Source organism: Leucoraja erinacea, chromosome 27 (genome assembly GCF_028641065.1).
Source record: "Leucoraja erinacea ecotype New England chromosome 27, Leri_hhj_1, whole genome shotgun sequence".
In the NCBI taxonomy this organism is placed as follows: Eukaryota; Metazoa; Chordata; class Chondrichthyes; order Rajiformes; family Rajidae; genus Leucoraja; species Leucoraja erinaceus.
Window position 1 is genome coordinate 20,050,039 of NC_073403.1, and position 17,192 is coordinate 20,067,230.

A 17,192-nucleotide genomic window follows, 5' to 3' on the forward strand; every position below is an offset into this window, starting at 1 on the left:
TGCCAAAGAGAGATAATACAGACCAAACTTGGATCAATTGTAACACTTTTATTAATTGTTCAACAACAACAAATTGTTCATTGTTAATTGTTCATCCAACAACAAAACTGCAAACTAGGGAAACATCACCTCATGTTCTGCCTGGGTGCTCTGCAACCCAATAACATGAATGTTGAATTCTCCATTTTCAATTAACCCGCACCACCTCATCCTCATCTCAGTCCTAAATGGCCAATCGCTTGTTCTTAAACTTTGACCCCTGGTTCTGGACATGTTTCGTCCATAAAGAATGAAAGATGTGGTCAGGTCCTTGTGTGAAGATTCTTCACATTTGTGAGTGTATATTGGATGCAGGTGCGTAAACTTGTTATGGCCCTGTCCCACGGTGCGAGTTCATTCCAAGAGCTCTCCCGAGTTTAAAAAAAAACAAACTCGTGGTAAGCACGGAGAATGAACATAGCGGGTACGTCGGAGCTCGGGACATCTCTTAGCGCTAACGGCAGGTACTCGGGAAGACTCGCTAACGGCAGGTAAGCACGGGAAGACTCGTGAAAATTTTTCAACATGATGAAAAATGTCCACGAGAACCCTGAGTACCGACGAGTGGCCATTACCGTAAACCTCCGGGTTCGAACCAGGGCAAACTCGGGAGAACTCTTGGAATGAACTCGTACCGTGGGACAGGGGTTTTACTTTTCAGAATCTCTGCAAGATTATTGCACAGGAGAAGACCATTTGGCCCTTTAAATCTTTGATATCTCTGCGCATTCTCTTACATCTTTCCCAAGGCAGGTAATTTTCTTTTGTACTGATCTAATTTCCATTTGGTTCACAATCAGATTTACCAGGACCATGTCCTGCTCCCAAACCCTGCAGTCTGTTCCAGGTCCTAACTACTCATAGTATCATAATGCCTTTTCTTGGATCGCTAGTTTCAGAATTTGGATCAGTGAATGGGTTGCAAATTGGAATTGCTGATCTCCCATTAGATTTCCTGTAAGTTAGACCTTGCGTTGGCATCAAAGTCTCTGAGGGCATATCTTGGTTGACATTTACGTAACTCATGTTAATAGTTGTGAGAGCAGGCTGTGCTCAGTAAAGTCGCCATACAAGAAAACATTCACGAGTTACATTCATCTTCAGATGTGTTTCTTTGGAATAACTGGCAAATAGAAGCAGATTTGGGATTGATTAGGTAAGGCACTTGGAATCAGCTGTATTGCTCCTTGCTTGATCCCAACTTAAAAATGGACAATCTATGACAGAAAGATTCAAAGCTTGGCTGATTTTGTCGTGTTAAAGTTTGTGAAGCTCTATTTAAATGATGTACAGTACATACAGAATATATTATCGAGTATGCATTGACAACCAACTGGTGAAATATATACAAAAGACGGAGAGAGGGGGTGGCCAAAAATCATGTGTATTTAAATTGCAATTGCTTGCAATGTAGGAAGAATTTGGAAAACAGTAGGTCAATATAAACTACTTTCCTTTGGTCAATGAATCAGAGTGAGATTGCCTGATGAAATTCCAAAGATTCATCTTTCTGACATTCATGTGGGGTAAGCTACCTTCATTTTGTTTTGGAGTGAACCATGGGTTTCACTTTCTGATTAATACTCCACAAGCTTAAATAAAAACTCCTTGCAATGGTAACATGCTTGTTGTGTAATGGCATATGTGATGGTGAGGGAAGACCTCAGCAGGCCACGTATGCAACTAGTGAACAGAACTAATAAAAGTTTGATGGTACTTAAATTCTAACCTTAAAATGAAATCTAATCTGTAGCTGGAGAAAAAAATATATAATCAGCTAAAAGAATCACAACCAATTTTAAAACATTTATTTTGAGACATATAAACTAATTGTAATTGTGTCCATTATTTTATCAAGAGTTCATTCTTATTTAGAAATAAAATTCATTAGTTCAAGCAACATTAACAGGTGCAGCACTTTACATGTCAAATACAATTGAGTCCCTCAGACTCTGTTCCGAGTGTAACATTTAAGGCGATTTTTGAAATAGGTCATATCCAAACGGGATCGGAATTCGTTTCTATCTAAACGCCTAAAAGCAGCATATTTATTTTCAACTTCATTCAGCGCTTTATCTTTTTCTCCTTTCTTCTGATGGCCAACTTTGACATTTGTGCAATATCCTACAAGCAAACTTCCAATGCCGTCAATGAAAAATTCTAGGAATGACATGAAAAATATTTTTGTTGATCAATATTGCAATAGAAAAAACTGACTTTGAAGACAATTCCTTTTCATATTCTACTTTATTCCAAACTATAACCCTAGAATATCTAATATGCTTAGTATGGTTGTTGATCTTACACAAGGATGTACAGTAATACAGAATGCCACAATGGCCTATGGCATTATTTTTCACCATCTACATAAACAACCTCCATTTTGGAGACAGACTAATCAGTACGTGTGTTTGCCATGTTTTGGTGTGCGTGCTTTCTCCCGATTGATTCAAATAGTATTTACAATCCGATTCTGCATAAAAGCTATGTGTGATTCTTACTGTACTCTTAATGATAGCAAATAAATGTGATGTGTTCATTCAAATTAGACCATATAACCAGCACTAAATATTTCTGACTGCTGGATGCAACGTCACCGATTAAAACCAAGGCTTTTACATTGTGGAGGTCTGTGCCAATACTGTGTCATGGCACTTCTAAAAGTTAGAATGTCATTATCTTGCTTTCTGATCGTGAGACACGTGTGTCTATTACAGGTGCATACCGCCACTTTGTATCCCAAAAAAAGCGCTGCATAAAACTCATGAGTTACTCGAGCATTTTCTGTCTATCCACTGATTATAGCAGTTGATTTCTAAGGTGGAGGCGGTTGCCAATGACAAGAGCTTAAGCACATCAGAGTGTAACTCTTTAGGATTTATAAAAATAAGACAGTTCCCTTTTAAACACCTGGTAGCTCTCAATAACAATTGTGCTGTAACATATTACTAACTAGATGTTTTTTTTAACCTGTGGTACACTGAGTAAGATAAGTGAGTACCATCAACTGACCGATGGAAGGCCTTGTCAGAAATCAGTAAAAAATAATGGTTAGAAGTTAGAAACAAAGAAGTTGTCTTCTTTTGTTAATTTGTAAAATATATCAATTAATTCTTTTTATAGCAAAAAACTACTGAAAACAAAATTAATAATTAAAAATCCAAATTCTGTTTTGAAAGGTCAGGATTGATCCCGGGGCTCTGGCAATGTGAGGCAGCAGCTCTACCAGCTGCACCACTGTGCTGTCCTTGTCTGGTGTAAAGTCAATAGTTCTGTGGGGATCGGGTAATATTAAATGAAACGTGTCTTCTACTTCATTCACCATTCTTCTTGAAAATTTGAATAATTTTCAATAACTATCCATGTAGATAATTAAAACATGGCTAGTCCTGACAGAATTACAAGTGTGAACATACAGTGATAGAAATTACCTGTATGAGCTATTCTTGCAAATCGAGGATCAAACCCAACACTCCATACTTTTTCTGTCTTGGCCAGGAAAAAGTTCACCACAATGCTGGTAACCACACAGCCTGGAAATCCATCCAGGGGGTGAAAAGAACCGTTCTGGGAAAACACACAGTCCCCTTCATCATCTCCTTCTTCGTACCAAAGCTTGAACGCGAACACATCCTGACTCACAGGGGCACCAACCTGTGGGAAATAAGATTTGTTTTGGCTGATATGTTGGATTTAAATGTATTAAAAATATATATCTTGGATATAACACTCTGTAATTTGATAATTAGTGAAGTTGCTTATCCATTTTAAATAAATCAACATTTCCCTTAAAATATCACATATAATAGTTTACCATAAATGATTTTAGCAAAACACATTTAAATAGTAAAATAAAATATTGCACTAATATAGTTATGTATGGGGTTGTGATGAGACAGAACCTGAAATGTTGCCAACAGATTTGTTCTTTATACGTAAAGGCATGTGTACAATACAAGCAGCTCAAAAGTGGTTCGTCCTCTTGAATTCTGGGGTGGAGCAGTTGCCATTGAGAGATTAAGCACATTAGAGCCAAATTCTTTATGATTTATGAGAATAGGGCAATTCCCAGTAAACATGTGTAAACAACAGCAGTCTTGACCTACTATCTACCCCATTGGAGATGCTCAGACTATCTTCAATCACTAAACTGTATCTTGCACTAAATGTTATCCCTTTATCCTGTACCTGTGCACTGTGGATGGCTTGATTGTAATCACGTATAGACTTTCCACTGACCTGATAGCACGCAACATAAAAGCTTTTCACTGTATCTCGGTACACGTGAAGATAAACTAAACTTATCTAACTAAATAGCTAGTGGTACACAGTCACCATTGCACTGAAGCATTAGACTAGAGGTTTTTGAATCTATGATATAATGAGTCTGAGCAGAGATTACCATTGAATGAGTGATAGTCTTGCCAGAGATCAGCAATAATAATGGTCATAAATTAGAAATAAATCAAATTGATTTATTTTGTTCATTTTGAAAAATCATCAATCAACATCAATTATTGCTTGTCTATTACGACAAGATAGTAATTTATTATTAGGAATTCCTTATAACAATGTCATAATTTAAATGAGCAATCACAAGTACAGACGATATTGCCAAAAATCTTTTTAATTGTCCCTCTGCAAAGACCAACCCATCCTCTACAACTTGTATGATTTCTTTTTGTGTGTGTTGAGATAAAGCAATAGCAGATTTTGGCAAACATTGCAGAGTTCAATAGAATGCATTATTCTATTAGTGACTTAATGTCACAACTTATTAAGGTGTGCTGTACGCATTCGCTGTTAAATTTTATTTGGTCTTCATGACGGTAACACACTGATTTAAGTGGTTTCTGGTACAGATGAAGTGGGCATCTAACATGCTGGCATTGCTCCTCAATGTAGAAAGTTTAGAGACACAGCACGGAAACAGGCCCTCCAGCCCACCGAGTCAACGCTGACCAGCGATCCCCAATACACTTGCACTATCCTACCCACTCGGGATCATTTACAAATTTTACCGAAGTAAATTAACCGGTACATCTTTGGAGTGTGGGAGGAAACCCACATGCGGATTTGGGTCAGGTGGAGAATGTACAAACTCCGTACAGACAGATCCCGTAGTCAGGATCGAACCCGGGTCTCGGACACCATGCCACCCTAAGGTAGTTTAGAGAACATGGTAACAAAAATAGTTTCTCACTTCTTCCCCTTTCCCACACTGTTGGAAAAAGTGGCCCCTTACCAGATCCAAGTTTGTCTTCTCCAATACTTCTACCAGTTTTTCCAGTTTTGTTTCTTGTGTAAATTCAAAATCCTCATCCACCCAAAGAAGGTATTTAGTTGTAACCTGAGATATTGCTAAATTTCTTCCAGCAAACCATCCCTGTGTACGGGAATGGAGGAAAAAACAGATACCGGTAACTAAAAGTTCATAATTATATTTCTCTGACCAATGTTATTATTAAGCAAATGGGAGTATTCTATTTGAAATCATATTAATGATTTTATTGAACAGTAATTATAGTGTTCGATTGTTTTTTTTATTATCTTTGAGTGTTTTCTGCTAATTGATTTATCCTCTGTTTTTGTTAAAATTAGCAAAGGATGTTTTGATATTTCTGAAAGACTTATCCCTCAATTGTTCTTATACAGTATGTAACAAAAATGGAAACTAATTTGAAAAGGACTATTTTAACAGTGATTGGGAAGGGAAGTCATTTTGTTATCAACAATCATATTATAACCAAGAATATTGTAAAAAAAACAACCATCCCTTGATTAAAATGTGAATACTACTGTCGGCCAATGTAAACTAGAAATAATTATATGGGTCAGAATATGTAGAAAAATAGGTGCAGGAGGAGGCCATTGGGCCATTCGTGCCATCACCTCCCCATTTCCTAATCTGACATCATTCAGATAATAGTCTGCCTTCCTGTTATTGCCATCAAAAATGAATAACCTCACATTTATCCACATTATACTGCATCAGCCATGCATTGGCTCACTCGCCCAACCTTTCCACGTCACCCTGCAGCCTCATAGCATAGCACCCTGCATCCTCATCACAGCTCACACTGCCACTCAGTTTTGTTTCATCTGCAGACTTGGAGATGTCACATTTAATTCCCTCATCTAAACCGTTAATATATATTGTAAATAACTGGGGTCCCACCACTGAGCCATGCGGCACCTCACTAGTCACTGCCAGCCATTCTGAAAAGGACCTGTTAGCTCCAACTCTTTGCTTCCTGTCTGCCACCCTGTTCTCTATCCATGTCAATACCCTACCGCCAAAACCATGTGCTCTAATGTTGCACACTAATCTCTTGTGTGGGACCTTGTTTTAGGCTTTTTGAAAGTCCCATTACACCATATCCACTGGCACTCTCTTATCCATTCTTATTACATCCACAAAAAAATCCAGAAGATTAGTCAAGCATGATTTCCCCTTCATATATCCATGCTGACTTTGACTGATCCTGTCACTGCTTTCCAAATGCGCTGCTATAACATCTTTAACAATCGACTCAAGCATCTTCCCCACTGCTGATGTAACAGGGCTGCCAACTCTCATGCTTTGAGCGTGAGAATCACGCCCTCAAGCAAACTCTCACGCCCTCACGCTGATCAGAAATTTCTCACGCTCTGTGGTGAGAAATTCTGTGATCAACGAAAATTTCAAAACTCGGATAAACTGCATGGTCCGCGGGTGTTGGAGAGCCGGGGCTGAGGGAGGGATGGGAGCAGAACCAGCGACGGGAACATGCGGGGAGCCGGGACTGGAGAGTGTTTGCCGGGGCTGACGAGTCGCTCGCTGCAGCTCTGGAGCACTCCGGACAGTGCAAGTCCCGGGCCATCGAAGGCGGCGGAAGCATTGCGCCGCTGCCGCGAGAGTCTCTGTGCCGAAGGGACAGATTCTCAAAGGGAGGTGGAGAGAGAGAGAGAGGGGAAGGAGACAGGGAGACAGTGGGGAGAGAGAGAGCTGGTGAGAGGAGGAGAGGGGAGACAGAGGGGGCGTGAATGGAGAGAGAGAAGAGGGAGAGGGGAGAGAGAGAGGTAGGGGAGAGGGGGGAGAGTGAGGTGGAATGGTGCCGGCTCGAAGGGCCGAATGGCCTCTACTCCTGCACCTGTTAGGAGTTTCTATGCAGAGAGAGGGAGAAAGAGAGAGGATTTAGAAAGATGCAGAGAGAGGGGGAAAGAGAGAGATGGAGGGGCAAAGAGAAAGAGGAGATAAAGACAGAGAGAGGGGAAAGAGCCAGGGGGGAGAGTGAGGTGAGAGGGAGACATGGGGGGGAGAGAGATGAGAGAGAGGGGGAAGAGAGAGAGGAGAGACAGAGAGAGAGAGAGGAGAGAGGGGAGTGTGGAGATGGAGAGGGAGAGAGAGGGGAAGATAGAGAAGGAGAGGGGGAAGCGAGGGGCGAGAGAGGGGGGGAGAGAAGAAAGAGGGGTAGAGAGAGTTAGAGGAAAGAGGGGGAGAGAGAGGAGGAGGGGGAGAGTGAGGTGGGAGGGAGGGAGAGAGGGGAAGAGTGGGGGAGAGAGAGGAGGAGAGAGAAGAGAGGGAAGGGGAGAGTGAGGGGGGGGAGAGAGGGGGAGAGGAGAGGGAGAGGAGAGAGAGAGGGGAAAGGGGTTGAGGGGAAAGAGAGTGGAAGAGAGGGGGGAGAGAGAGAGTCTGTGTGCCGAATTCGCCCAGGTGACCGGCATGGATCAGGCTGCGGCTCGGTGCATCCTGGAGGACAATCAGTGGCTGCTGGAAGTAAGTACCAAGCACTGGGTAGAAACAGTGGAAGATAGTGGACTTCAAATGGGGGTGGTTGGTGAAAGCATCCTGCTTGCCTGCTAGATTTTCACTTACTGTAACTGCAGGAAAAATGTTCCCGATGTTGGGGGCTTTCAGAACCATGGGTCACAGTTTAAGAATAAAGAGGGGGCCAGCTTGGACTGAGATGAGAACAAACTTTCTTCACGTAGAGAGTTGTGAATCTGGAATTCTCTGCCACAGAATGCAGTGCAGGCCAAATCACTGGATGTTTTCAAGTGAGTTTTCATTTAGTTCTTGGGGCTAACGGCCCCAAGAACTAAGGGATATGGGGGAAAAACAGGAAAGAGGTACTGATTTTAGATGAATAGCCACGATCATATTAAATGGCAGTGCTGGCTCGAAGGGCCGATAGCCTATTCCTGCACCTAATTTCTATGTTTCTATGCTTGAGTATATGGCAATAAAACTCGATCACTTGATTTTGAAGCATTCATGCATGGTGGAGGTATAATGTAGTCATAGAGTGGTACAGTGTGAAAACAGGCCCTTCGGTGCAACTTGCCCACACCCGCCAACATGTCCCAGCTACGCTACCTGCTTTTGGTCCATACCTCCAAACCTGTCCTATCCATGTATCAGTCTAACTTTTTTCTTAAATGTTGGGATGGTCCCTGCCTCAACTACCTCCTCTGGAAACTTGTTCCATACACCCATCACCCTTTGTGTGGATAATGTTACCCCTTAAAAAGTTACCTCTTAAAAATACTTCATACAAAAAACATTGAAATCGTACTTCTACAGTACACTAAAACATGATTTGAATACATCAAATTTCAAAAAGTTCCTACCCTTCTTCCAAACCCTCCTCTCCACTCGGTTGCTCCACTCCCTCACTGGGTACCCCCAAGGCCAGTGATCAGTGCTCACACAGCTCCCCCCTTTCAAAAAGGTTCCAATCCAATTTAAAGCATATATATTGCATTCAAGTGTAAGTTAAAAGACTCGCTACAGTATGCACCATATTGCACAATTTCAAGCTGAAAAATGCAAACGTTCCATACCAATGGGAGGGGGACAATACTTGGTCCACTAGTATTTCTGGTATATTGTTCGTGTCTTAGCGAAGACAGAACCAAAGTACTTGTTTAACTTCCCATTTCCTTGTTTCCCTTTGTGAAGTCACCTGTCTCTGATTATAAGGGACCTACATTTGCCTTTTAAGTTAAATTTTCAGTATTTTAAATAGAAAAGAAAAAAGTGTTACTATACTTTTGCAAATGGCATTGTGTATTGCTGGATGTATGGTCCTTCAATTTTTTCCGTAACTTTACTATCATCTGCAATGATTATCATAATTTTTGGATAAAATTTTCGAATACTACTTATTAAAATCCGAAGCTTATGATATCTGATGAATGTCTTTGTCACTATTGTCACCAAGGAGTCGATGCTATTATCTGGAATAAGGATTAAAAAATGAAATTAATTGCAGCAATAAATTCCATTCTATAAATTGATTAATTTCTGCCTCAAAGAAATTCAACCATATAATTACAATTATTCAAATTTATTGCATCTGTTTTATCTACTGTTAACACAAATTATGGATTGCCTTAACAATAAGATATTCTCTACTGATTAATGTAATCTAAATTCTACATTAAAAAAATCTTCATAAAATGGTACCTGGTCCAGGGTCAAATAATCTAATCATTGGGGGCACTCTGATGAGGATTACAAATTCAGCAGTATATTCTTCAAACTGAAAAGAAACTTTTACAAAACGATAATGTTTAGTAATTATAGGCAGTGGGTTAAATGTACTTGCACAACAAATTTACTAAAGATAAACATTGTTGATTGCTTAAAAAAAACCAAAGCAAAGAGCATTCATTTAATGGGATGATGACAGTAATGAAAAAACATTTATTTTAAATAAATATTTAAATAAACCTTAATGAATCACAGTAAATTTATTTTAAAATGATTCACCTAAGATTCAAAGAAGTAGTTACAAAATAATATATTTTTCTGCTCCCTGTTGAAATGAATTATTTTTTTAAATGGATAAGGTTATTGAAGAGCAGTGCTTTTTTTGCGACGGTATGTCCAGTGCAGTGTGGTGGCATCTCTGGAAAGTTGAAAACTAGATTTTTTTTAAAAAGTGATGTATAATTGTTAACGTGTTGATTTTACAGTCTTTTGTTATTACTTTATTAACTTAGAAGTTGATTGGGCACAAAATCAAAACAGAAGAGGGAGCACTATTGATTGAAAGGATTGGTGTCAGTCTGAAGAAGGGTCTCGACCCAAAATGTCAGCCATTCCTTCACTCCGGAGATGCTGCCTGTCTCGCTGACTTACTCCAGCATTTTGTGTCTACCTTCATTGGTAAATGTTGCTTAGTTTTTCAGAATCAGAATCGCTTATTGTCATTTGAACATAAGTTCAAACAAAATTACGTTTCTGCAGTCATAACACAAACAAAAAAAAAAAAAACACACAATTACACAATTCCACACAAACATCCATCACAGTGAATCCCCAAACACCTCCTCACTGTGATGGAAGGCAAAAGTCTTATCTCTTCCCCGTTCTCTGTGCCCATTCCTCTCCCACAGTCAAGCAACCAAACTGCTGCATCGAGCCGATAAGCCGCGCCGAGCGATGTAAGGCCCTGCTCTGGGTCGATTTAAACCCCTCGAGTCGGGCGGGCGAAGTTTTTTAGAGCCCCCTTGGCGGGTGATGGTAAGTTCTGCAGCCATTCCGTTGCGGGAGCTCCGAAAAGCGGTCTCCCAGCAGGGACCCGCGAGCTCCCGATGTTACCGTCCACAGGGCCTGCAACCGGAGCCTCCAAGCTCCAAAGTCGGGTCGCAGCCGCCTGCCACCACAGCGCTCCGCACTCCGAAGTCGGCCAACTCCGCGAAGGTGAGTCCACAGGCTCCGCGACTGGAGCCTCAGGTCCGGTTGGAGGCCGCTGGCTCCACGATGTTAGGCCCAACGACAACGGAGACTTGACAAGGAAAAAATCGGGTCCCCATGCAGGGAAGAGATTAAAACGTTCCCCCAATCCCCCCCCATCCATTTATACACAGCTAAAAATAATTTAAAAACTAAAACCAAGACATCCACTTAACAGGACAAAAGGAAAAAAAACACAGACGGACTGCAGAGGCCGCTGCCAACAGGCGCCGCCATCTTGCCCGATTAATTAATTTTGTATAGAGGCATTTTTTTGTCAACAAGAAAAAAATAATGTTGTAGAGGAATATGATATCACTCTAAAAAAAGAAATTGGGCATCTCAATGCCCATTCTTTAATCTTAGTGATTATAGAACAACGTGTGATTATCTAATTTACTGCAAAATCAGGTACAGAAAGGAAGGAAATATAAGATTTAGGAATAAAACAGGCGGCCTGATACATACATTCTACATTAATGTTAGAGATGCAGATGCTGCAATTTCTAGCAAAGTGCGGCGGAGCAACTCAGCAGATCAGGCAGCATCTATGGAGGGAATGAACAGACAACGTTTCAGGTTGGGGCCCTACTTCAGATTGATGACAAGCAACAGTTAGGTGTGTGTCCCTTCTTCTGTCTGAAGAAGGGTCCAGACTCGAAGTATCTACTGTCCATTCCCTTCCCAGATGCTGCCTTCCCCGCTGAGTTTCTCCAGCACTTTGTGTTTTACTGTATGTTTACCTCACTATCTGTCTTTGCAATGGCAGAAAGATACAGTAAAATACTAGACTAAGTGGGACCCGTTGGGTCCCATGTTCACACTGGAGGGCTGGTCCACCAACGCAATATTCCAATATTGGTGGCCAGTAGGGGGGGGGGGGGGGTTCTGGAGCGCTGGTATGGGTGTTGTGGGATGAAGAGACTGATTTCCAGAGGGCTAGTATGGACATTGTGGGCCAAATGGATTCTTGGGGTGGCAGTTCAGTCACTCAAGCCTGATATGCTGGCAAATCACTCGCGGGTGGTGGGCTGGCAGTTGACTCGTGACAATTCCTTGAAATTCCATTTCAAGCAGAGGCAAGGCCATCAAATTCAAATGCAGTTTCCTACCATTTCAAGCAGGGTGCAAGGCCACTGAATTCAAGTGCAGTTTCATACCACTTCAAGCAGGGTGCAAGGCCACCGAATTCAGGTGCAGTTTCCTACCACTTCAAGCAGTGTGCAAGGCCACCAAACTCGTGCAGTTTCATGCCACTTCATGCAGGGTGCAAGGCCACCGAATTCAAGTGCTGTTTCTGACAACTTCAAGCAGGGTGCAAGGCCACCGATTTCAAGTGCAGTTTCATGCCACTTCAAGCAGTGTGCAAGGCCACCAAATTCAAGTGCAGTTTCCTACCACTTCAAGCAGGGTGCAAGGACACCAAATTCAAGTGCAGTTTCATACCACTTCAAGCAGGATGCAAGGCCACCAAACTCATGTGCAGTTTCCTACCACTTCAAGCAGGGTGCAAGGCCACCAAACTCGTGCAGTTTCATGCCACTTCATGCAGGGTGCAAGGCCACCAAATTCAAGTGCAGTTTCATACCAAATTCAAGTGCAGTTCCCGACCACTTCAAGCAGGGTGCAAGACTTCCGGTGGTGCCATGCTGGACTAGCAATCGCAAATTTTAGCTCCGCTCCTGTAAAATCGTGATTTTTTGCGTTAAAATCGGGTCTGGAGGTCGGGACCAATTCAAAAAACTCACCGGAGCCCCGGGACGTCGCGCTGATGATGTCATCAGTAAGCACTGCGATTTAAAATGGAGGATAAAGGATTTTAAATGAAAAAAACGTCTTCAGCTCAGAGCCCTCAGAGAACAATCTCACAACTGCTGAAAACACAGAAAACTGAAGAACAGGACTCTGAAGTGGATTCTGGAATGGCTACAAGATCCAAGACTGGGATGGCTACTAAGGAGAAAAATGAAATGGAGGAGATAAAGAACTCGGTAAGAGAACTGAGAAAGGATATTGAGGCTGGAAACTTAAAAATGATGGAATATATTTAATAAAGGCGAAGAAGAATCTAAGAAGAAGTTTGAGGCTGTGCATGTAATTGTTTCTTCACAAGTAACTGCAATGAAAGACATGGAAACAGATGTTGATCAAATGGCTGAAGATATGCAGGGAATGAAGCTAGAACTAGACAGCCTCAAGAGTCAACTGGCGAAAGTCTCAGATAAATGTCTTGATCTTGAAGCTCGCTCAAGGCGCCAAAATTTACGAATACTGGTAGTAACTGAAGGAGCAGAGGGAAATAACGTCCGTGAGTTCACTGCCAACTTAATCAAAAAGGTTATCAATTTACCTGTGGAACCGGAAATTGAAGTGGCACATCGAATGCCTAGATTTAAGCCAAGATCACAAGCAGATCCAGCCCACCCACGACAGATCATAGTCAAACTTTGGGATATTTCAGCACTTGAAGAGCTGATGAAAAAAATCAAATATGGAGTGAAGATGACCTTTGGAAATGACATTATCGAACTCCTCCGGGATTATCCCTATGAGATCGTGCAAAAGAGAAGAAAGTTCGCACAGACAAGACAGATTCTCCATGGAGTTAAAGATGTCAGATGTGGCGTTTTTTATCCGGCCAGGATGCGCATTACTTTCAAGGGAAAAGAGAAAACTTTCACTAATTCTTATCACCTTTGAACGCTTTGGAATTCAACTCAAGGACATTCTTTGTTCAAAATGAAGGAAAGACTGATAAGCAACGCAGAGATGAACAGCAGAGCCGAATGTGGAAAACATCACAAGGACAAATGGCGGTTTAAGATCTTAAAACAGCTTTACAAAATATAGAGAATTAACAATAATTAACAATACTAATATAGAAATATAAATGGAAACTAACCTGAAATATATAATGGGTAAAATGTAATAATGTGCTAAAAAGACTGACTAGCGCGTATATAGAAATAACAAATTTTAGAATTAAAGTAGATAATACTGAATGGTTAAGTGTTATGTAGTTTGTGTGGGGAAGGGAGGAGACTCAGGCACCTGGCATAATTCCAGGAGCCTGTTTCTGGTTAACCCTTACAGCTAACAGTTTACTATTATCAAAAGTATAACTAATTATAAATAATTAGTAGATGAAAGTGTTAGATAAATAAATTTCACAGTAGCTGAACACAGATCTGATAAGTCTGAATGAAATATATATATATATATATATGATCCAACTATGGATAAACATAATAAAATTTTAATACTGAAATTTAAGCTAAATTAATTATTATCAGAGAAGGTTATAAGATTATTCCAAATTACAAAACAAGAACATTTCGAATTTGGGGATAAACCCCATAAACTTTTGGCACGCCAATTGAAAAAACGGGAAAAAGTTCATGCAATTTTAAAGATTAAATCAGATAGAGGGGAATTATTAACACTACCTAATGATATCAATAAAAGATTTGCTCAATTTTACAAGAATTTATACACATCAAAAACGCTAATAGACAATAATAAAGTTTCAGAATTTTTGGACAATTGTAACCTTCCAAAACTAGAACTGAAGGAACAAGAGGAACTGGGAGCACATTACATCTAAGGAAATAGAAGACACAATAAACACACTTAAGAATGGAAAAACACCAGGACCAGACGGATTCAGTAATGAATTTTATAAAAGTTTTTACGACATAGTTACACCATGTCTACAGAAAATGTATACATACGCTTTTAAAGAACAAATCTTACCTGAAACACTAGCAGAATCAACAATCACATTAATACTTAAAAAAGATAAAGATATAGAAGAACCAGGCTCATACAGAGCTATTGCTTTGTTAAATACGGATCAAAAAATATTAGCGAAAACACTGCTAGAAGACTGTTAATATGTTAGTAAATTAATAAATGAGGATCAAACGGGATTTATACCTAAGTGACATTCATTTAATAACCTGAGACGTCTGCTTTACATAATGCACTCTCACAAACCTCAAGAACAAGAGTTATCTATCATTTCATTGGGCGCAGAAAAAGCGTTTGATCAAGTAGAATGGGATTATATGATTAAAGTATTGCAAAAATTTCAAATGGGAGAGAACTTCACCGCATGGATAAAATTATTATATAACAAACCCACAGCTAGAATATTAACTAATAATATACTATCTACGAAATTCCAATTAACAAGGGGCAATAGACAAGGATGTTCATTATCACCGCTGTTATTCGCTCTGGTAATTGAACCTTCAGCTGAAAAAATTAGAACACACCCGGATACTTACGGTTATAATACAAAATATTCAAATAACAAAATATCCTTATATGCAGACGATGTATTATTGTATATCACAAAACCCCAAATCAGTATACCAAACATATTAAATCTAATTGAGGGCTTTGGATCTTTCTCAGGATACAGAATATATTGGAACAAAAGTGAAATTATGTCGATAAAACCGAAAGACTCAACACATCTCTTGAAATTCCCCTTTAAAATAGCCACAGAAAAATTTAAATATTTAGGAATTGAAATCACTAGAAACTATCACGCTATGTTTAACGCCAATTATACCCCCTTACTTAAGAAACTAAATAATGTAATCAAATTCTGGAAAATGCTCCCGATGTCTTTAATAGGTCGAATAAATGCTATAAAAATGATCTTTTTACCACGTCCTATATTTAATTCAATCAATTCCAATATATCTTCCAAAAAAGTTTTTCAAAAAACTAGACTCAGACATTACAAATTTTATATGGAATTATAAATCCCACAGAATACAAAGAGCACACCTTAGTAAACCAAAAGAGATGGGTGGTCTAGCGCTCCCTAACTTTATGTACTATAATTGGGCAGTAAATATTAAAAATATGATTCACCTGCTGGACAACTCTGCCCAGCAGGTGGAGAGAGAGGACTGCGCTCCTGGTAATACAGGAGCGACTCTCCTCTCACCAATGAATCTGAATAACAAAATTTATAATAAAAATCCAATGATACATAGCACAATTAGAACTTGGAAACAAATAAAACAGAATCTAAAATTAAGAAATCTATCTCTTTTAATGCCAATAGTCAATAACCCGTCGTTTAAACCTTCAATTATAGATAAATCATTTACACAATGGGAACGAATGGGAATCAAAACGCTCGGAGACTTGTATGAATTAGGAAAATTATTATCATTTCAACAATTACAACTGAAATATAATTTGAAAAATAATCAATATTTAAAATATCTTCAAATCCGTGACTATCTGAAAAGATACACAAAAGACTATCATAACATGTCCCCAGACTTATTGGATGAAGCCATGAAGACAAAGGCTGAATCAGAAAATCTAATATCATACTTATACAACATTATTTTAAATATAGAAATACCTACAACCAATGGTATTAGAAGATACTGGGAACATGAATTATCTATAAAAATTTCAAAAGAGAGCTGGGATAAACACTTACTATATGTGCATAAATGCTCGATCAACGTACGACATACTCTAATTCAATATAAAACATTACATAGACTATATTATTCAAAAACTAAAATAAATAAACTTTTCCCCAATGTCTCACCCATTTGTGATAAATGTCAGTCACAAGAAGCTACCATAGCGCACTCTTTTGTTTTTTGTATAAAAATCCAGAAATTCTGGAATGAAATATTTGAAATCTTCACAAAATGATTTAAAATAAAACTTGTACCAAAAGCAGAATGGATCATTTTTGGAATATCGGAAGGTAACCCCGAATTAAACGTGTTTCAAAAGAACTTACTTAATTACGGGCTAATAATGGGGAAAAAAGCTTATATTCAAATTTTGGAAAAATGCTCCAATACCAACAATAAAAATGTGGATTTCAAACTTGTTTGAAACACTACACTTGGAAGAGATGAGACTCCTCCTAGCAGGCAAAGCAGACCACTTCCAAAAGACGTGGTCTGCATTTATGGAACTATTACAAGCATAAGGTGCAATAGTAATTTAAAATATAAATGGTACCAGGATCTGGTAACGGGGGGTATAAAATAAATAAAAATAAAAAAAAATACGGTTGGTGTATCCTTTTTTGCAGGGTTTTGTGTTACAATAGAGCGATTGTTTTTCCTTTTTTAAAATTTTCTTTCTAGGGTCTTATTTCCTTTCTTTACTTCCTTCTCTAACTTCTTCCCTAAGGGGCTTTCTTTCCCCAACACTTTCCTGCACCTTCACGATTCTTGCTCACTTTCCTTACTTCTTTTATTTCTATCTTTTTTAAAGCTTGAAAAACGAAGTGGTACAACAAATGTAATAAGATATATCTGATGTGTATTATTGTAATTTACTGTACTTCTAATAAAAAAAAAATTTAAAAAAATAAATAAATAAAAAAGCAGGGTGCAAGGCCAGCAAATTCAAGTGCAGTTTCGTACCA

At 39.3% G+C, this 17,192-nt stretch overlaps 1 protein-coding gene across 3 annotated transcripts in view; it reads right to left on the reverse strand.

Annotated features, from left to right (window-relative positions):
- Positions 1-29: 29 nt before the first annotated feature.
- LOC129710332 (beta-1,4 N-acetylgalactosaminyltransferase 2-like) overlaps positions 30-17,192 on the reverse strand; it is a 52,582-nt gene continuing 35,419 nt past the window's right edge. For all 3 annotated transcript variants that reach the window (XM_055657262.1, XM_055657264.1, XM_055657261.1), the window contains 5 exons: positions 9,491-9,577; positions 9,074-9,261; positions 5,285-5,425; positions 3,471-3,693; positions 30-2,199 (listed from right to left, as the gene is read on the reverse strand). In XM_055657262.1, coding sequence (XP_055513237.1) covers positions 1,985-2,199; positions 3,471-3,693; positions 5,285-5,425; positions 9,074-9,261; positions 9,491-9,577 — 854 coding nt within the window. In that variant the 3' untranslated portion in view covers positions 30-1,984. The remainder of the gene's footprint in view (positions 2,200-3,470; positions 3,694-5,284; positions 5,426-9,073; positions 9,262-9,490; positions 9,578-17,192) is intronic.